Here is a 21905-nt window from a genome sequence, read left to right on the forward strand (position 1 = left end):
CTCGCAGTGGGAATGAGCTACTTCCAAGAGAGAGAGAGAGAGAGAGAGAGAGAGATTTTGGCATTCAAGATTCTTGTTGTTTCCATTTCCTTCTCCAGACAATAAATGCTGGAATTGTGTACCAAATATGTAATAGAATTACAGAATATTCCCTAACTCAACTTAGTGACCACGTGTCTTTATTACATGGAATGAAATTACAAGCAATTAACAGAAATAGGAAAATAATTGGAAATGAGAAATAACTCTAGATAGATCATGGGCCCAGGCCTCCAGCCCATTATTTAACTAGTAACTACTGTCTTGCTCTACTTCCATTAAGCTCATCGTCCTTCAAATCACCAAATGGCCCATGGCTAGAGAGAGCCCATTACGGCCCACGACTCAAAGTCAAGAATCCAAACAACCCCAAGACCTTAAGTCCCTTCTATCTCCACTCCTCCCCTATCCACAACAACCCTTAATGCTTGCCCTAGCCTGTGACAGAAAGATTGAATTCACCTTAAACTAGTCGTGCTAGTTGTCTAAAGATTTACTAAATTTTCTGAAACTGAGTTCTAGATTATGACACAGGCTCGATTTGAACGAGGGTAACTTTCTATTATCTAAACCTCTTCTACCCAATTCTCAACTAATAAAATATTACTACGATCCTCAATAAAGATGCAACCTTACCCCTTTTTCTCATAAAAAACGAAAAAGAAAAAGAAAAAAGAAGAGTATGATTGAATTTTTTTTCTTTATGAAAATATACAGGCATTGTTTTTTAAATTGAAAATAATTATAGAAATATTACAAATATCCGAGGTATACAATAATGGAACAAGGAGGTGGCAACGGTCAAGCGTCTTCGTGGCAGTATTTTAGTCATCCATCCAAAAACACGGGTTAGCGAAACGGTATGCGAACAAGCGGCAAACTTTCACCAGCTAAAATAGACTAATAGAACATAGCCATGGCCTCTGTAGCTAACGGTCCGTACGTCCTCGGACCTCCGAATTCTCCTCATCAATCCAAAGGCGGCAGCAACAACAACGACAAAATCTTCAGATTCCTCTGCTGTCCATCTCATGTTCTTAGAAACACTGGATGGGTCCATTCTATCAACTGTGTTGCAGCATCATCCCACTCTCCACGCACCCCAAAGCGAGGTTCTTCAACTATCACCCGCTCCACTGCTAATAAGTCTTCCCCATCTACAGAAATTAGGTGCTGTCTCTCTCTCTCTTCTCTCCGCTTGCTTACATATTAAATTTTGATTGTGGCTGTTTTGGAGTTTAGAATTTCTTTTGGATGTTCAGTGCTTTACTGTGGCATGTATTATTGTGAGTAAAATGAGAGGGTTAAGTCCCACGTCTCGAGCAAACGTTGCGCATACAAATTTGTGTGGTTGGTTCCCTCTCTGAATTGTATTTATCATTTCGGTATTAGTTTTGGTTTAGCATCTGGTTCTGACTTTCAAGGTTCATTATCTGTGTTTTGAGGGCTTAAACTTTCGTGTTAGGATAAGGTACGTTTACGTTTAGGTCCCCTTATGCTTGTACCTTCCTTAACATAGTTATGTACTGACTCGTTGGGTCTTGTGACTATAAGAATGCAAGATTTGCATTACTGCATGCTTGCAGGGTTCTAGGCCGGTAAAATGAGGTCTTTCATGTGCAAGCAGCCACAACATTTAAGACTACTTTTGTTTTTGGCTATTTATCAGTTAAAAGAAGTAACTATAGAAAAAAATCGGATCGGCTCATTTGTGCAGATAACATAGACTTAAAGACTAATTATTTGTCATCCGTACCTTTCCTGTATGGTTTTATTTTTTGAATATGACACTCTACTCGGCCTTCATTGCGTCATGGCTGTGGCAAACCTTGATTCTCCCTTCTCATTGCAGTAATTTCTATATTCTTTTTCATAGTTCTTCCAACTCATGCTTCTGCTATCAAGTTCTGTTTTACATGTGAGGCTCCCTTGTAAGCATAATTTTATTTGTTCTCCAGTACTACAGCCAAGATACGCAGCGAAGTTCTCTCTCCCTTTCGGTCCTTTCGGATGTTCTTTTATCTTGCTTTCATAGCAAGTGGTACTCTGGGGGGATTAATAGCAACCACACAATTGATTGCTGCACTAACAAATTCATCAAGAGCGGCCGCAGTCCCTGAAATTTTGAACGGTCTTGGCATAGACATTGGAGCAGTATCTCTTTTTGCATTTCTTTATTCAAGGGATAATACTGCTAAGAATGCACAACTGGCTAGGCTCTCAAGAGAGGAAAACCTTTCAAATCTTAAGCTCCGTGTGGACGAAAAGAGGGTTATTCCTCTCAGCTCTTTGAGAGGGATTGCTCGCCTTGTAATCTGTGCTGGCCCTTCATCCTTTGTTGCAGAGTCTTTTCGATTAAGTGAACCTTTCACTGAAAGCCTTTTGGACAGAGGGGTGCTTGTAGTACCCTTTGCTACAGATGGAAATCTACCTGGTTTTGAGTTTGATGAAAATGAAGAGACACAGGATATTACCGCCAAAAGGAAGAGACTCTGGCAGCTGGCTCCTTTTAATATTTCTGAGTGGTCCAAGTGAGTAACCAGGTTCATTAAAAAAAGAGTTTATAAAACCGTTGCTATCTCTCTCATAGTTAATGTTCTCCTTATCAACAATAGGTGGTTAGATGAACAGAAGAAGCTGGCTGGTGTCTCCTCTGATTCTCCTGTGTAAGTTTTCTATGTATTATACATTTGAACAGTGAAGTTCATGAATTTGACATGCATATACGCATACCTTATTCTATTATAATTCATGCCATGTTAGATTCCAACCTCCCCCAACCACACCCCCTTATTTAATTCTCGTATTTATTTTATTTCCTTTTGATAGTAATCAAATATCGCCTGAATCATTGTTCATCTCTAGAAAATTGGAAAGAAAAATTTTACTGAGTTTTTCAATCCATATAATCAGCTGTAAAAGGTGTGTTTGTGGGACAGATGCTCTTGGAATACTTGTGGTAAGTTAGCATAAGTGTGTTTTAGCGATTTTAGTTTTTGTAATTCATTTTGCAGGTATCTATCTTTGCGGATGGATGGGCGTGTCCGTGGCAGTGGCGTTGGTTACCCTCCTTGGAATGCTTTTGTTGCACAATTACCTCCTGTAAAGGGGATGTGGTCAGGTCTTCTGGATGGCATGGATGGAAGAATACTTTGAAGAAAGTATCTTGTTTACAAACGGCTCTTTCTCCACGGCTTCCTGGAATTATAATACCTCCCTTCACTCCTTTATGATAAAAGATATGATGCTTTCTTGTGAACTTAGAGATATCTGTTGGTTATTTATACTTTAATTTATGTGTTCTTTTTTCTCTCCTCCCCTTGACTTCCTACCTATGAAGTGTTCTGTTAGAATAGGTTTTTCTCTTGCATTTAACATATAGCCGACTTTTTTCTTGGGAGCAAGATTATTAGTATTTTCGTTGTATTATTCTTTTGATGTACAAGGAAGGATTGTTATCAATGGCAAGGTATGATGATGAACGTGCTTATTATGGTATCATGCTGGAGGCATATGTATTAAGTTATTGAATTGTTCCTACTTTTAACTATTTGGAAGATATTTCACCAACACAATGAAGAATGAAAACATCTGCGATTGATTCTCTGCCAAAAATATGAACAGTAGGATCTACTACTAAGCATTGAATTTGAAAGTGCCTAGGTTAATTTTGATGGTTATCACAAGAAAAGGAAATGATCAGTTTTTTCATATTGTTTTATTAGCTCTAAAATTCATTATAGTTATCATAACAGGCTGCTCCAAACTGGGAAAATTGTTCATCTCTCTCTTTCCCCCTCCCCCACCCCCAAAAAAACATACACTCACACGCCAGTTTTTCTTGAACTTTGGACCTGCAGCTCTGCCAAAGAACACATGAAAGGCCAAAAATCCTATTAGCCATGTGTAACTTGTCTACAAATAATTGCAATTGCTGAATATATTCTGGCTTGCTTCCACCATTCAAGCAGAAGCTTTGGATACATGCATTCATGCCAAATTGGTGAGGAGGCATTGTCCAGATCTTCCATTTCATTTGCTCTACCAACTCTCTGGCACATCCACTACAAGGACTCACAAGGTTCTGCTACCAACCTTATGGTTGTACAAGGTTAGACCTTTTCAGTTCGTGTCCAGAAAGGCAACTTAAATGAGGGTGTTTTAGCATTTTTCCATTAGTGGGATAATTTTAGAATGTTTTAATTTTGTCAGCCCTGCACTTCAGATGTAGACTTGTAGTCGATCATTGGATGAGACATCAACGGAGACTGAACCATCCTGCATATAACTGGATGGATGGCTTTAGTAATTTAGATAAATGAGTTAGTTAATTGTTGTTGTATAATCATGCAACCAAGAATATTTCTCCTCATTGTAATCAATGTGATGATATATCTTGGGCAAAGGAACAGTTTCTATCAATCTTGGGATGAGAATATGTTCATTTCCTGGGGCACAGACACAGTACTTAGGATATCATGCCTATAAAAATTAATGCTTATGCAAGTAATTTTAATTACATGTATGTTATGATGGGATGAGAATATCATGCCATCTATAGTCTGAGAGTACCAAATAATTTTCCTTGACGAACATTTAACATGGTTTGAGAGGAATGTAGAATTACAACTGGTGCTTTTTATATTACGTACATCATGCACAAAGGTAGGGGGTTTTATACAATTTAGAGCAAGAACAACATTGAATAAAATTTGGATTCCGTGAGGAGAGAACAATTACCTTGGGAACCAAGCTACACTATGTATGGAAGTGAGTAACAGCAATTGGTAGGCTTTCTTTTGGTGAGATCGTACCATGTGTGTATGGTCAATGATACAAATATGATCTGCAGCTGGACTTATATGCTGAACAGTAAGTGCAGTGGATAGGTTTTCCTTTTTGTGAGATCTTGCCTTTTGTGGTTGTATCAGCTGGACTGATGTACTTAGCAGCCTTGTCTTCAACGTTACCTCCAATAACAGAGTTGACATAGTTATTTAGAGCAGTAGCACTGCATTACATTTTGGGGTTTAGAATTTGAGGCTATGACAGAACCATGTTCTACCATGCGTTACTTTATAGATTTGGTGTAAGAGTACAATATGGTAGGGACCATCGTCTTGCAATGCTAAACTCTTGAGCTGTTCGTGTCAATGCCCGGCTCAAGGGCAGTATCATGTTGAAAAGGATGGGATGGTAAGTCATCCCTCTCAAGACTCGACTTTAATGGGATTATCGTTAAGTATTGACCCTTTTGAGAATGTATGAGAATCCTCTATATGCTTTATTATTAACAGTTTTTTTTGGTTATTTGTCAGGTCTTGGTTTATACTGAAACAAGCAACAATTATTAGAGTTTTGGCTTCTGGATAACTGGACGATTGCGCCGAGTTTGAGTATTGATAGCACAGCCATTTTATGCAAATCGCATTGAAGCCATGCCAAACTACCGAATAAAAAGAGTGTATTTTCTTTGTTCTTAATCAGTTATTCGATTTTTACAATGAAAATGAAGAATGCAACAATCCTCATCTTAGAATTTGATGTTCACAACAATATTACATGTACCTAATTGGGTGCAAAGGAAAACTTATGGGGAAGGCGCAAGAGATTCTCCTGTAATCTTTGGCCTTTTTATTCTTACAACTGGTTCAGATTACAGCCAGTATCGTGTGTATAATGAACAATATCGATTTGGATATTTGGAGCAGCAATCATAACATTATAAGGACGAACAACACAAGAACAAAGAGAGTATGATACAGATTCCCGGCACAAACAAGCTGAAGCTAAGAGGGTGGAATGGTGGGGAGAATTACAATTATAATAACAGTACAACAACCATATCATGACTCATTAAACTTCTACAATCTCATCCAATGCATAGTTATTTGTAGATACATTTGCATAGTTAACTTTGTTGAACCGAACCACCACTGGGTAGCGAGTCTTTGGGTCCTGTGATACACATTATTTTCATAGAGAAAGTCAAATACTTATGCTTAATTTGTAATGTTGAAAAAAAGGAAAAAAAAGAGTAATATTGAAGGGAAAAGAAAGGCAGAGCACAGACCTGGTCGACAGCTACCACAGATCCAATGCCATTGTACCAGTAAGACTCTCTCCTAAGAATCTTAACCTGTGCAGTGAAAGTAATACTTTCATTCACTTTTGTTGGCCAAATTATACATGTAAAAGATGATGTTCGGTCACGTTTGGATAGTGAGATGAGATGCGATAGTTTTAGATGAAAGTTGAATAAAATATTGATAGAATATTATTATTATTTTGGAATTTGAAAAAATTGAATTATTTATTACATTTTGTGTGAAAATTTAGAAAGTTGTAATGATGAGACGAGATGAGATGAGATGAAACACTTTCACTATCCAAACAGGGCATTAAAACTTGTGAAATGGAAACAAATAACTTTGACTCAGCCAATTCTACTAGTCCCTGATAGTAGGATATAGAATCACAAGTATTATGAGACGTTTTTGCTTCTCAAGATTGCACTTTTCTTAAAGCTTCCTTTTTTTGTGGCAATTTGCTTATGTATTTTCTTTTGAAAATCGATCGATTTGAAAATATCCAATATGCTATGAATCCCTACCACAAATATCACACATCTGCACCTCACAGCTCCTCTTCAGAGCTAGATAGCTGCTAACATTTCAGGTGGGCAGAAAGTCCTACCTTCGTTTGGGTTATTTAATTATGGGTTGAACTTGTTGCAAAGCCCAGCTATTGGACCAAGAAGAGTGATATCACTATCATCCTATATAGGCTTTCATGGCAGTTTGTTTTCCCAGAAATTCTCTTTACCAAATTAAGCATGTATTATTATAAAGAACCTTCATCTACTGCAAGTATATATGCTTTGCAATCAATGCATTTGGCACTTTCACTATATATATATATGTGTGTAAACTGGGAACTCACCTTAGCACCTCTTTTGGGACCAATTGGAGGTGGCTTAGGCTTTGGAGCTTCACTTCCAACTGGTGCAGGGGCGGCTGGTGGAGCTGCCCCCTCCTCAGCTGCCCTAACAACAAGCCTTGAACTGCTGCTGCTGTTGTTGTTGTTCTTCAAAGGGAAGAATAACATGCTGCTGCTCCTAGCAGATGAGCTTGTGCTGCCTGTAACATTTGCTGTTAGCACAAACCCAGAAGCAGCTGATGCCATGTTGCAGCTTGCCATCTTGTGCTCCTCTCTCCCACACACACTTTCTCTTCAAAATGAATGAAGCTTAAAAGTAAATGTCGGACAAAATAGAATAAAGATTGAGAGGCTTTGAATAAACTTTCTGAGAATTATCTGATCCTTGCAAATTAACTCAATCGTTTCCTCCACTAGGGTGCTGCCACCTGTGTACCATATCCCATTTCTTTGGATAATGTGATTACATGTCATCTGTGTTTTTTTCCTCTCTTTTTGTCTTCTTTTGCTTACTGGGTGTTTGGCGTATGGAGTACTGGAGTGGGGTTAGAGAAATCTTTGAAAGATCTACATGCACGGTGGCTTAGGTCTGAGATGCGGAGAGAGAAAAGATCCAGATTGAGCTGTAAAAGCAAGATGACAACAATACTGCCCCCATAGTCCTCGGTGTAAAGCATCTATGGTTTGAGACTTCGAGTGCTTCCGGGCGAGAGAGAGAAATTTTGATTTATATAAATGAGCGAGATTTTTTTCTAAAAAAAAAAAGAGAAAAATAAAATTGATTTACAAATTTGTGGGAACTACATATTCTGATTACATTATTGATGTTATATTGAAAAATTCAAATTCAAATTCATATAATTCAATTTTTTTTAAGAGAAATTGTCGTTATTCATTCATAAAAAAAACTTACCTTCATGACCGGATACATTTTGAGATGTTCTCATATCAAATATGACATTATAAATCAAAATAATGTTTTGGAGCTCCACCAATATACTATTTCATTTTGTGATTGGTCTAGTCTTCACTATTGCTGATACTCTCGACAGACAAACGTCCAAGAGACAATGCTCTCTGCCTAAACAGAGACTCAACCTTACATTTTATAGAAAGATATAACTTAACTTCTACAGATAAACGTCCGAGAGATGAATTTTTTTTATTATTATTTTGTTTTAATTAACAATAAGAAAACAAAAAAGGAAAGCAGTAAAATAGATGCGGAAAAGGACGAATTACAGTTTGGACTAACTCTGGTAGACTTCGGAACCTATGAAGGCTCGTGAAGGCAACACACTTGTCTTTTTTTCAGTTACAAAAGTCAGATCTGAAATGTCTAATGGTGGAGAGTCTGGTGATCTGGGGCGTGTGTCGAGAGGAGCTACTGGAAAGGGTGGAGTGCGAGGATCACACGCAAATGTGGGTGACGAGTGAGAATCACACGGTGATTTTTGTAAAACCACAACTTTCCTCCAAACGATTTTCGACCTATGAATCTGTTTGTACCGCACGTGTTTCTCAGGAGTTGCTAGAAAGGTATAGATCCATTTTGTTCTACCCTAAAAAAAGTAAAATAAAAGAAATCTTGATAGAGTAGGTGAACAGAGGAATGAATGAATGATAGGGACGAGTAGGAGGAAGCCGAATCCTTCACGGGGGTTGGGACGGAGGCACCTAAGATTTTTTATATCATCCTCCCATCATCTTATGATGTGGTAATAGGTGATTAGAAATTATTTATTATATTTTATTTGTAAAATTATTATTTAATGTCACGTCATGAAATGATAGGAAAATGATAGGAGTTAAGATGATGAATATGTTTTTTCAATTTGTAAAGGAGTCAAAGAAAATAAAAGGCACAACCTCCCAGTCACGTGCAATTTGGCTGGCGCCACAAATTGTCACTCTTCTGCTTTCTTCTTCCTTTTCGTCTCAACGTCGATGATGGCAATTGCCAATTGCCAATTGGCAATGGCAATCATGAATCAGTACTATATGCCAATTAGAGCAATTGATACTGAGGCCACCGAAAGATGAAGCAACGGATTTCAGAAGCTACCCCTAAAGATCCATCACCCATCCGAACTCTACCACCACTACGGAGACTCCATGGAGTTGGGCGCTCCCATTCCCCATTCTGCAATCCAACATCGCAGGGACCCAAAGCCAAAGGTTCTCACTTCTCATCTTATTTTTTTTTTCTAAATAATTACTTCATGTTTCTTTTTTCAAGCTGTTAATTATTCATTTCATTACCGTATTTTGCTTGAGAAATTGGTCTCTGAGTTTGTGGCGTAGTTGCTCTATATTTTCTTTAGGGTTCATGGTATTGAATTTCCGTTCTTGCACCTTTTTTGGTTCTAAGTATTCCCCACCTTTCACGAGATATTATCATTGGCGACGAAATATCTATAAAATATTTTTCAAGGAGCTTTTTTGTACGTTGAACAAAATAGGCCTAAGTTTCAATGTTGCGGTGCCTTCTTTATCCTTTCACTCCTTTTGTTGGAAAATTTCCCCAAAAGAATGTGTGTGTAGTGTGTGCGCGTGTAGTGAATGTTGTATATATATAGAGGAATTATGAATTAGCATTCACTTTGTGGCTTCAAATTTGCCATTCTAGATATGTGTTGCTTCTTTTTCTTTTGCATTGCGTTTATGTTTGATGAAATTTTCTTGAATGGTCAAGCATGGGGTTATTTTTTTCCATACCTTAGATCTACCGTTTTTCAGTGCACCTAGTATCTTGGAATATATAGGTTTGAGTTTATTTGTTAACCAGTAATCAAAAGTGATTAGTTGATATAACACATGACTGTCCGCAAGTCTATTTTTTTTAAACTTGGGTTAAGGTGGTGTCTAAACTTGTCATATCAAGTTCTAGCTTGGAGATTTTCCTAAGTGTTTTTATCTTCCTAACAACTTTATCATTTAGATCAACTTCTTCGTTCCATCTAAAGTTGTTTTGTTCTTCATTTCCTAGTAGATGTCAGCTGCAATAAAAAGTAATGTTAAATATCTTGATGTTGATAATCCTAAGTTGCAAATTGCATGCTTCTTCTACACATTTGGAAGGAAGCAGGGCTCCAAAATTCAAGTTGCTGGAGCCGCATCTGTTGTAATTATGTTGTACTTAGTTTTGCAAGATTGTCAATGCTTGGAACTTGTGTTTAATGAATCATTCCATTCAAATTTAACATGCAGCTGATGATCCCAAAACTTCCGAGTTTGCATTTTTTAGGAAAGTGAAAGAAAATTCAGGCCACATATTTCACTCAGATACATTGCAGGAAGAGACTAAGCAAGCAAAGAAGTTCAAAATAAGTGACTGTTCTGGAGGTAAATCTTACAGAATTTCATCTCAACTGATGTGTGTTTATATGTTTATTTATGTTCCTTTTTATTCTTAATTTGGGTTAATGCAGAAAATTCTCAAATCGTGAATTAGCAATACTTAAACTATTAAATGCAATGCAATGATCGGGATGGGATTGTAACTTGCTCTTTCTATACCATGCAGAGAGTACCAACAGTGTAAAAAATAGGTGTAAGAACTTCAGGTCCTCATTGCTCGCTGAAAATATTACACCTACTAGCTTTAGCTCATTTCTTTCACCACCTGGTGATGCATCAAAGAAGTCAGGTGTGCACTGTTTAGTGGCGATTTAATATTATTTTACATGGTATGCTTCTTATTAGTTCCTTCTTTTGTTTTATTTTTATTTTTTATGTTTTTGTTTAAGCTATAAATAAAAGTGAAAGGACTTACGTACGAACATATGATTGTATCTGCTGTCACTGTTTTACATGATTGATTGTATCTGCTGTCACTGTTTTTCATATATTGGCATAAAATTTCCTTTTGAGTTTTGTAAATTGTCAAATTAGACCCACTAATGGAATTTCTCATTGCTCAGTTTGAATATATCATGTAAATTTGGAATCCAGAATCGTAGAGGGAAAAGAAGAAAACATTGATTTTCACAAGTTACCTAGAATTTTGTTGTATGATTCCAAAAGTTATTTCTCTTCATCTTCTTGGCTACCAGATGGAGCTCTATTGCTTATTACGTTTAGATTATAACAATCTTTCACTGCTTCCTAATCTCACAATTTGAGTGGTATTAAATTCTTACAAGTATTTCATTTTACTCAGAAGCCCATCACAGGCATGGAGAAATCTTTTCTAGAAAGAGACAGAAACTACGGCAATGGGTTGTGGAGACCTCATATCCGAATATTGAAGATCTCTGTTCAAAGGGGTTAGGCTCATTAGTATTTAATAAGTTATTTCATTTTGTTTAAGCCTCATATCATGGACTTATAGAAATTTTCTCAGGTATGATTTTGTTTCCGTGCTTCTCAGCCGCCTGTTCCCTGAAAATAACAAGAAAAGGGTATGCTCTTTTCGCTTTCTATGTGGATGTGACTTATTCTGTTGGAGTTGGTAAGTAAGCTGAGTAGTTATTTCTCTGGCAGGTTTTTAGGAATTTAAAGTCAGCGGAAATAAATCTTGATACCAAATCTCAGTTTCTTGCTTCTTTGGAGTCGGATGTTGAGCTCAAAAAATTAAATCATATACCTGCAAGAAACTATATGGAGCTCGACAATGGTTCACACTTGGATGATGGTCCTAATTCATCTTGTTGGTTGAACAGATCACAGGAAGCTGTTCTCTCAAATTATCACCCTTCTACTAGTGATTCTAAAATAGCACGTCTTAAGTATGAAATAAGGGAACCCGGATATAAATTTGAAGAAAGAGCTCCAGTTCTATGTTCTGATTTAGCTTATGGCTTTACATCTCAAAGATATGAATCTCTTGCATATAGTGGTCACAAAAAACTGGGCGAATCACATGATCCAACTAAATATGTGATTGAAAGAGAGCAACCTACTCTTCTTCTAGGTTGGGACTTTGACTGCGATCATGATGAAAGAAACCTATCTGTTATTTGTCGAAGTACAGAGATGAATGTGCAATCTCCCTCAGCAAGTTCATGGGGCAATGGTCCCCAACACATTCTCGATGATGGGTTTGGTTTGAATGAGTTGACTAAATCATCTTTCCTGTCCATTTATTCTCCAAATATTTTGTTACCTTGGTCCCAGTCAGATAGCTGTAGTGACCATGATTTTCGAAGACTTGTTGTTGAAGGCCAGGAAAATATATACACAGATTTTAACCATTTTCCTTTACCTTTATCGATTACACCTGACTATCTTAATTTGGATGAAGATTGTGAGAATGACACCAAATGCAAAGATAGCAGCATCCTCTTGCCCCCTCAAAATCTCCGTCATATAATGAGCAAGGTTCTTGGTGAGAACTATCATCATCCTGGTATAGAAGGTTTCCTCCTTTCCTCTGAACTTGATATTGATGTAGAATGGAATTGCCATTCATCTACTGGGTCCTCAAGGAAGCATCATTCACCTTTCAATTATGCTCTTCAATCCCCTCAAGGTGAAGGCACATCTTCACATTTTCTGCTTAACGACATGAATGAGAGTCACCTGGATGCTTCCAGCCATAGGGGAACCCTAAGTCATTGCAGTGAAGATATTGTGAACATTGAAGACTGGTCATCATTTTATTTCCACATACTTCGGGACAAAGACAAGGCATTCTCAGAGCTGCTTAATGAATCAAGCTGGGACGCAACTTAGGAACAAATGTATTCTGATGATAGTGGAGTCAATTACATTTGATGCTTGCAGGCATTCTGGGTGGACCCTTCATGCTTTGATTATCATGATCTGTTTCTGGGCAGTTTGTCTCCATAGCTACCTTGTTGGAGATATGTCCATCATTCAATGGTTTTAGGCATGAGGGCTACTTGGGTATATCAATAGTGTATCATAGTGATTACCATAGTTTATATGGTCTATCAACTGATCTAAATTGACTGCGTATAGTTGCATAAGCTGCACAATATTGCTAACTGGTTTAGAGAAGAAAAAGGAAATTTCAAAGGAAAATTCAAACTTGTGCATGGAACATGTTAGACATGCTCTAGAAATCTGCATTGGGGTGAATAATTTTCTCAAAAAAATGACTGAAGATTGTTTTTACTTTTTGTATTTTTAATCTAGGTAGGGGTACCTCTTTCATTTATCTTCCTTTTGAATACTCACCTCGAGATGATAGCCTCATGGTAAATGTTGAAAAAAAAAAAAACAGGTGAATAAAGGAAAGGGATGGTGATTGTTGTCAACATCTGGATTAAAGTGCTGCAGTTTTTAAGGGTACCTGCACCATTGTTTTTGTCTGCAATTAAGCTCCAGTTTGGTGAATTTTTTCCATGGTTCTTTTAATTTTCCTTTATGCATCTCAGCTTATCATGCCACAATTAAAGGTGTTGACATGTTGTTAGCAGTTGAAAAAGGACAGAAAATCAAAGAAAAAAAAAAACTTGCTAAGCTTCAGAGAAAACCACAACCTTTTTTTTTTTTATCCACCAACCAGTTTGATGTATGGAGCAGTAGTCTTCTCCTTTGCAAATTGAATGTCATTCTTCTGAGTATAGTCCTGTGTTTGGACCACTCTTAAATTGCTCATAGCTAGATGACCACTCTTAAAAAAATCATAATATTATTAAAAAACACTTCCTTGATTACTAAGTAAAAAAAAATAAAAAAAAAATAAAAAATCACAGTGGTAAAATAGAGAGGTAGAAAAGATCGGTAATAGTAGTACTTTCCTTAAAGAAAAAATTGACACTTTACACCATTTATAAGACGATTTGAGTCTTTTTTTTTTAATTCATCTTGACGATTAGAATCTAACTTTGATGCAAAGTGTAAGTTCTTCATAATTAAAGGTTAAAATACGTTGATTTTAACAAGTTAGATGCAAATTATAAAACTCCTAATTGTTTGAAGGTGTAGTTTCTTCTTTTTTCTCTTTTATTTATTTATAGATAAATAAGGTTATGTTTCGTTCACTTTCACATAACTTTTCATCTCATCTCATCTAATTATTATAATTTTTTAAAAATTTTACACAAAATACAATAAATAATTTAATTTTTTTAAATCTTAAAATAAAAATAATATTAAAAAATATATTTTAATAATATTTATTTAATTTTTAATTTTTATCTTAACTCATCTATAAAAATAAACGAAGATTCGATTCGATCTCATGTGTCTCGCGTCATCCCTAACTCGTAACGGTTAATAATATAATTTTACTTTTGAGAGAAAAAGGGATTGAGGGGTTGAAAGTGTGTGGCATTATTTCTAAAATTGTTGATTTTTGTCCATGTGGTTTGGTGCGTTTAGCTAAAAAGTAAAGTAATTCCTAGATGATGGGTAGGTGTGGTCTGATGAGTGATGAGTGATTCTTTGGCTTTACTTTTATTTTATTTTATTATATATATATATATATATTATATATAAAAAAAGACACAAAAATTAAATATTTTAAGAGATTTATGTCGTGCTTAAATGTGATATTATAAAAATATAATGATGGAATTTTTGCCCTAAATTTCTTGAAATTATATATCATGTTTAAACGTGACATTTAAAAAACATATAAGATAAAGTTGAAAATATTTTGATATTGTATTCATCAAATTTATTTGGCAGTTGAAGAAGTGTTTTATTTTCTAGAGAATAATGAGATAATAATGTGGGTATCTAGAGAACTTCTTTTTTTTTTTTTACTTTTATTGGAGAAATATATTATTTTATAATTTGGTTTGCAATTATTTCAAAATCATCACAAGCATTTTTATTTTAAAATTTATAAATAAAATTAAATAACAAATAAAATAAACATTTGTAATTTTGTTTGAAAAAAAGAAAAGAGTGGAAAAAATGAAAGTCAGAAAGGTCAAAGGTGGGCGGTTGCGGGATCCATGGTGCCAATCCGGTTCTCTCATATACCACATTCCATGAAAGAAAGAAAATACCACCAAAACCACCTCACCTCACTACTCCTCTGTCCTCTCTCTCTCTCTCTCTCACCTGCCCACACTCTCACGTTCGGGGGAGCGGCCGATCCCGTCGTGCCACGTAAGATCACACTCTATCTGCGGCGCGCATTCTCACAGCGATGCCATTTTCAGGCCACTCCAGGTTCCATCTCGATTCTCTTCCCTCTCTTTCTCTCTCTCTCAAAATGCTTCGGCTTGCATCGGAGCTTTTTTTTTCTTTTTATCCTTTTCTTTTCTGTGTTTTGTTGCCGGTGAATCTTCTCTCTCTCTCTTTCTCCCCCACCCCCTTCTTGCTGTGAGCTTTTCCTCCTCTTTTGATGTCTCTGCAAATCGAATCTAATTCTCTCTCCCATATTTGCTTTTCTGTGTTTTTGCTGTGACCGCAGCTTTTATACGTACTCAAAATCCTGCATTTTGTTCGAGTTTACTTTTAACCCTTTTTGCCTTACTTTCGGAATCTAAAAAAAAGCTGTTTTTTTCCTTTTTTGTATGTGTTTTAATTTTCCGGTTACAGTGTGCATATACTTGGGTGTGCTTCATTTCTGCTCGGGGTTTTGCTTTATTTTATTATAATTTGGGCATTTCGAGCATGTAATGACTATTTTACAGAGTGGATCTCTATCAGATTCAATGTAAGGGTCTTTGAGGCTTTAATCAGTGTTAATCCAACCAAATAAAGTGTGTTTCTTTTTGGGAAAAGTAAATACTGAATATCACATCACTCACTTAAATCTAGGCCATGACCAGTTTGAACAAGTCTCCCCTCTCTTTTGAATAAATGTTAACACCTAGATTTGAGCTTGAAAATTGAAGTTCTGAAGGTTTTTGTGTGGGAAGTGTAGGATTTTTTTTATTACTCATAAAAAAATAATCTTCTTGTTTTTCCCCCTTGATTTTTTTTCTGAAATTTTGGTATGCAGCTTGTTAATATGTTTTTTTTTTTTTTTTTTAGGTAATCAAAGATATTGTATTCATAGAAATAGGCAAAGCCCAGGTACCCAGGAAGTATACATGAAAAACGCCTAGCTTGTTTATATGTATGATTGTGTATATGTATGTATTGTGTTTGTATGCATTTTCTACACCATCTAAAAATCGACAAGTTCTCTTCTTTGTGTTAATTGCGCTGGTGTAACACCCGTTTCTTGTTATACTAGTAAGGAAAATTTTTTTTCTCACATTCTTGTTGATGAGCATTCTGGAGTAGTTCGTTTTATATGTAATTAAATAGGGAAATATGTTATTTTGGATTAGTTTTCTGACATATTTTCAGTGCAGGTGTTTAAAATGAATGGGATTCAAGCCACAAAATCTCACAGTACTGAGAAACCCTTTCCAGGATGTCTGGGAAGAATGGTGAATCTCTTTGATTTGAGTTCAAGCGTTCCTGGAAATAGGCTGCTAGCGGATAAACCTCATTATGATGGTGGTTTCCTTTCTCATTTTTTTTTCTTGATCTATTTATTACAATTTTTTATAATCATGAAAGTCGTCTGCTAAGAGCTTAACTTAAAGAAAAAAGAATCTAAATTTAATTTTGTCATCTGTATGCTCTGCCTATGTTTTTGGCATAGAGCTTAAAATCCTTCATATTGATTTGTTAATCACTTGAACCTCAAATATAATTTCTAACTCTTTTTGAAATGGAGTTGTTTGATGCAGATTCTTCACTCTCAAGGAGTAGATCAGTTGTGGCAAGGACATGGAGTCCTTTTGGAGATCAGATAGAGGAGAAAATTGTAAGTTAGTTGATGTTTTACTGTACCCAATATTAAAAAAGCGAGGAAACATTTCCGTTTATGTCTGAACATAATAAACTCCACTGTCCCTGACTCCTAATTTTTTCTGTGAAATGTGCAGATTATGCACAACTTAAGAGGAATATCAAGCAAGGAGGCAAATGGAACACCCATGAAGATACTTATAAACCAAGAAATGGCAAAAGAAGGGGAATCTAAGCACAACCCACCTAATGTGGTTGCGAAGTTGATGGGGCTTGATGCCCTCCCCCGACCACAGCCTGATTCAGCTTCAAAAAGAAACCATGCAAAAGGTTATTCTCGACGTAGTTTAAGTCATTCAGGGATAGCACTAGGATCTTGGCAGGAAGAAGATGACTTTTCTGATAAGGGATTGCCACGTGATCAGTGTCCACAACAGAGGGGATATAACGATGTTTGTGAAATGTGGAAGCAATCTGAAAAGACAACTTATGCAAGGCATAAATCACCACAGAAAGGAAGGCATGATGGAAAGATTGATGACAAAAAAATGGATCTTGTTCGTCGGAAGTTCATGGAAGCAAAACGTTTGGCTACAGATGAGAAACTTCGCGAGTCTAAGGAGTTTCAAGATGCTTTGGAAGTTTTAAGTTCCAATGAAGATTTATTCCTCAAGTTATTGCAAGAACCAAATTCTTTATTTTCTCAACGTGTGTATGATCTAAAGTCAACTCCTCCACCTCCTGAGACAAAGCGAATTACTGTTCTTAGGCCTTCAAAGATGGTTGATGGTGACAAATTTCAAGGATCAGGTAGGAAGAGTGATAAACAAATAAAGATGCCAGCCCAAGGGGGCCAAGCAGTTCTGTGGGGTAAGAATGACCCTGGATATTCTCCTACTTACAACAGTCAGAAAGGTGATGAATTTCCGGGTCAACCAACTCGAATAGTGGTATTGAAGCCTAGCCCTGGCAAGCCTCATGACATCAAGGCTGTTGTTTCTTCACCTTCCTTGTCACCTAGAATATTACATTGTAAAACCTTTTTTGAGGAAGCTGAAGATGATGAGGCTCAAGAATCAAGGGAAGTGGCAAAGGAGATCACCCGCCAGATGCGTGAAAATTTGATGGGTCATCGAATGGATGAGACTCTGCTTTCATGTGTTTTTTCACATGGCTATTCTGGCAATGAGAGTTCATTTGAAAAATCAGAGAATGAATCTGCAGTGGAAGATCTTAGTGATTCGGAAGTCATGTCACCATCTCCCAGGCATTCATGGGATTACATCAATAGGTTTGGAAGCCCTTATTCTTCTTCCTCCTTCAGCCGTGTGTCATGCTCTCCTGAGTCATCAGTTTGTAGAGAAGCAAAGAAGCGACTATCTGAAAGGTGGGCCATGATGGCTTCAATTGGGAGTTCTCAAGATCAAAGACATGCTTGGAGAACCTCAAGTACTTTGGGTGAGATGCTGGCCCTTGCAGATACAAAGAAGTTGGCAGGATCTGAGGACAAGAATATTAATAAGGAATCAGTGGAATCAGCTTCATGCTTAAGTAATAATGTAAATAAAGAAGAATGTTTGGTTGTTTCTCCTAAAAATCTTTTGAGGTCAAAATCTGTCCCTGTATCTTCAACGATGTCTGGTACGAGACTCAACGTTGAAGTGTCTGAACCTGAGGCTGGACAAATGCATGTTCCCAAGGAGCTGACAAAGGCAAAGAGCATGAAATCATCATTCAAGGGGAAAGTTTCTAGTTTATTTTTCTCCAGGAATAAGAAATCAAGTAAAGATAGACCTGCTGCATCTCACTTTAAAGATGAATCTCAATATACTGGCTCTGAAGCAAAAGGGTCTCCATTACATTCTCTTGGGGTGACCTGTGATGCCACTTCTCAACATGCTGACAGTGGCCTTTGTTCCGCACTTCATGGACCATCAGGCGAAACTTCTCCAGATACCAGCATGGGACAAAAACAAGGCACAACTTGGGAGGTAGTGTACGATCTTTTTCTTTTCTTTGTTGTCCATGCTTCTTTAATTGTTCCACCAATTGCTTTGTAACCTTTTTCTGATTTTTAAACTTAGTTAGCCTTCCTAAACAAAACTCCAATATACTATGGAGGTATTACCTCTATATTACACATTCATCCATGGAAATTCATCTTTTTGTGGTTTCACTACTTGCCCTCAACTAATGAAACTATACCCTTCTAATGGATGAACTTTAAAATGGTCAATAGTCACAGGAGGCCATTGGTGACTGGAAATCATAGAAACTTCCTAGTGTAGGTTATATGTAACAGGAACATCGATATGGTGTTTGTGCCCAATGCAGCTGTATTTAAGAAAAAAAATGCAATCATCTTTGATAATGTGACAGAGATGCTTGCCACACAAAGAAAAAAATGAACGGAAAAATTTAAAATAGGAATATCCTGGCTATATAACGTATAAATATGCACTTGTGAATGATGTGGGTTGTTACATTGCCCAGCATACTATTGGTACCTGTGAAGTGATGCTGCTTTGTGTAAGGGCCTTTTCTTGTCCCACTGTAAAAGAGAACTATTGACTGAATGCATAGCTAAGCAGTGTTAATGGCTTCCCTTAGTTCTGTTTTATAATTATAATTGTTTTTATTGTTACTTGTGCAAAAAGCTAATTGCGGTTTTTGTTGTTACTTATGGGAGAAAAGTAACTGCTGTTTTTTGTTTCTATTGGTTTTCAACACTCGAATTCCATGGTTATATCATTTAGCAAGAGTTGTCATTACCATTTGCAGGCAGGATTTTCTGTAACCAAGCATATAATGCCCGGGAATATCAGTGAGAATCAGGACCAGCCAAGTCCAATTTCGGTTTTGGAACCACCATTTGAAGATGATAACACATCTCTAGAGGCCTCTGGTAATATGAAGCCAGACCACCAGGGTAAATACTCTATATCTCTGTGTATGTTAGGAAAACATTCGTTTATATGACCTATTCTTAATCTGTCTTCATTTAACAGGAAGACAGTTGCCTATTAAGTCTAACTTGATTGACAAATCACCACCTATAGAATCAATAGCTCGGACGCTGTCCTGGGATGAGTCTTGTCTAGAGACAGCCACAGGATATACGGAAAAACCTTCAGTTTCCCCAGGCACAGAGGTCGAAGAACAAGATTGGCTCGCCCTTGCCCAAACATTATTATCAATGGCTGGTCTCAATGGGGAGGTGCAGTCTGAGAATTTTTCTTCTAGATGGCATTCGCTTGATAGTCCATTGGACCCATCATTGAGAGACAAGGGCACCGCCATTCATGAAAAGAATTTTCTGCCTGAGGCTAAGCGACGGCGACATAGATCAAATTGGAAGCTTATTTTTGATTGTGTGAATGCCGCACTAATGGAAATCACAGGTTATGGGTCGACAGACAAGTACCCAGTGGGAAGGCCCTGTAATGGGGCCAATAGCAGACTGTTAGAGGGTGCATCACCCAGGCTGGTGGACTGGGTGTGGACCCAAATGCAGGAATGGATTTCTAGTGAGGGGAGGTGTGATTTATGGGATGGTGGGGACAGCAACAGCCTCGTGGTGGAGAGGCTTGTGAGAAAGGAGGTTGTGGGGAACGGGTGGGAAGGGATTTTGAGATTGGAAATATATAATATTGGAAAGGAAATAGTGGGGAAGTTGCTGGAAGAGCTTGTGGCAGAAGCTCTGGTGGATTGCTGAATTTGACAGGTAGGCTGTGGAGAGGCTTTGCACTCTCTCTCTCTTCTAAATATATATTTATTGTAACTCTATTATTTTGTGTTCAACAAAGATGTCCTACTCTTCTGATCTGTTTAATATTGCAAATGTTTATTGGATAACTTTTTATTATTATGATTTTCCCATTCATATGTATAAATCTGCCAGAAAAAAGTTGTGTTTACTTTTGAGTGTTCCTGTCTTTTATAACCCATATGGGGATTGATGACCTAATTCAGAGCATGCTTGTTGTATTTATTATTATTTTTAAACGAGTAACGTTAGGTACAAGTCTTAAATAGACAAGTTTTATACAAATTTTTTATAAAATAGTGGATCTCATTAATAAAAAAATAGTTTTTTTTACACTTTAAAAGTGTGGTCTATTTTTTACAAAGACTTGCGCTGAGTTTGTCACAATTTGAGATTTGGAAAAATCATTTCTCATTTTTTAAAGTTGCGGTAAAAGCTGTAACGTATGTAACAGACGAGGAACACCCTCTGAACTTATTACTCCAACCAACTACCCATGAATGATTGGCAAGGAAAAGGTGGACCTGTTTTGTTCGCCATGGTTAGTTTCTTGGGAACACAGCTTGACTGCAAAAGCTGCAATTTCTTAGTACTTCTTTGTATCTTTGGTCCTCTCCTTGGTTGCCAAAGTTGACGTCGTCCGACATCTCTGCTGAGATTGAGAACCATGCAGGTTTGAAATTTAGGTGTACTAGGTTGGATGCTTCTTGCAGCACAGCACGAAACCCGGCCGGTGGTGGTCGACCAATTAACAGAATACCGAGGGAATTTTATGGTATCTTTTATATGGAGACGATACATGGTAGTATGGTATATATTTATAAAAGATGGTGCACTTCTTGTTGTTTTAAATAGGAATATTCTTAGTTGATCACACAGATATTAGCAGACAAATTTTGATACCTTCTGTTTGGTACTTCAGAAATTAAGGCACTGCCGAGAGATCCCGTGAACCAGAACTGTAAAAATATACTATTAGAGATCAAAGTGATGAGTTCAGTCAATTTATGGGATAGCTAAAATGATTAGGGGAGACACGGTTTAAATATGAACGGATATAGATGATCTGTGTGGGGGTCTTCGCTAGAGAGAGAGAGAGAGAGATCAGATGATAGGAATGCAGTTACTCTCCAGTCCTTACATGTCTTATGTCATATATCTCGTTTTTTTTGTTGAACTCTTCTCATAAAACTGGTTCTACAAGAGATGATTGTTTATTTCTTATAAACATGTTTAAGATCTTGTCCACAAGTAATGTGAGATTATTTTACAACACGTTGTAACTCATGGCCTGAAACATATATAATTATTAATTACAAACCAAGTAGTTCTTCCAGGAATTCGCATTTTGGTACAAAAAGGTGTTTAACAGAGAAGCTGCAAGAAAAGAACTTGGACCGCTGGCTCTTAAGGGAGAAAAAGGAAGTAAAAGAAGAAGAAGAAGAAGAAGAAATTCACTGGAAACATGGTACCAAGGGAATAGATT

General features: G+C 36.9%; 4 protein-coding genes across 7 annotated transcripts; 3 read left to right on the forward strand and 1 right to left on the reverse strand.

Moving 5' to 3' along the window:
* The first annotated feature begins 849 nt into the window (after positions 1–849).
* LOC109008562 (protein LOW PSII ACCUMULATION 1, chloroplastic) lies at positions 850–3640 on the forward strand. Its single transcript, XM_035694615.1, has 4 exons — positions 850–1209; positions 1998–2570; positions 2655–2705; positions 3054–3640. The coding sequence occupies exons 1-4, from the start codon at positions 956–958 to the stop codon at positions 3193–3195; spliced, it is 1020 nt and encodes a 339-aa protein (XP_035550508.1). The 5' UTR covers positions 850–955; the 3' UTR covers positions 3196–3640.
* A 2010-nt stretch (positions 3641–5650) lies between these two features.
* LOC109008563 (photosystem I reaction center subunit IV B, chloroplastic-like) lies at positions 5651–7342 on the reverse strand. Its single transcript, XM_018988708.2, has 3 exons — positions 6982–7342; positions 6113–6178; positions 5651–5997 (listed from the first exon to the last, which is right to left on the reverse strand). The coding sequence occupies exons 1-3, from the start codon at positions 7237–7239 to the stop codon at positions 5896–5898; spliced, it is 426 nt and encodes a 141-aa protein (XP_018844253.2). The 5' UTR covers positions 7240–7342; the 3' UTR covers positions 5651–5895.
* A 1535-nt stretch (positions 7343–8877) lies between these two features.
* LOC109008565 lies at positions 8878–13245 on the forward strand. Of its 2 annotated transcripts, none has more exons than XM_035694616.1 (6): positions 8878–9156; positions 10189–10323; positions 10505–10627; positions 11141–11246; positions 11324–11381; positions 11464–13245. In XM_035694616.1, exons 1-6 carry the CDS (start codon positions 9018–9020, stop codon positions 12652–12654), a joined length of 1752 nt encoding a protein of 583 aa, XP_035550509.1. In that variant the 5' UTR covers positions 8878–9017; the 3' UTR covers positions 12655–13245. The 2 variants fall into 2 exon arrangements, with proteins under 2 accessions (XP_035550509.1, XP_035550510.1); XM_035694617.1 differs by having other exon boundaries at positions 11144–11246.
* A 1635-nt stretch (positions 13246–14880) lies between these two features.
* Positions 14881–20570, forward strand: LOC109008564. Of its 3 annotated transcripts, XM_035694618.1 has the most exons (7): positions 14881–15072; positions 15883–15924; positions 16209–16356; positions 16593–16669; positions 16791–18644; positions 19435–19582; positions 19662–20570. In XM_035694618.1, the coding sequence occupies exons 3-7, from the start codon at positions 16218–16220 to the stop codon at positions 20366–20368; spliced, it is 2925 nt and encodes a 974-aa protein (XP_035550511.1). In that variant the 5' UTR covers positions 14881–15072; positions 15883–15924; positions 16209–16217; the 3' UTR covers positions 20369–20570. The 3 variants fall into 3 exon arrangements, with proteins under 3 accessions (XP_035550511.1, XP_018844254.2, XP_035550512.1); XM_018988709.2 differs by lacking the exon at positions 15883–15924 and having other exon boundaries at positions 14912–15072; XM_035694619.1 differs by lacking the exons at positions 14881–15072; positions 15883–15924 and adding an exon at positions 15540–15562.
* The last annotated feature ends 1335 nt before the right edge of the window (positions 20571–21905 follow it).

The sequence above is a fragment of the Juglans regia genome, chromosome 10 (genome assembly GCF_001411555.2).
Source record: "Juglans regia cultivar Chandler chromosome 10, Walnut 2.0, whole genome shotgun sequence".
NCBI classification, from domain to species: domain Eukaryota; kingdom Viridiplantae; phylum Streptophyta; class Magnoliopsida; order Fagales; family Juglandaceae; genus Juglans; species Juglans regia.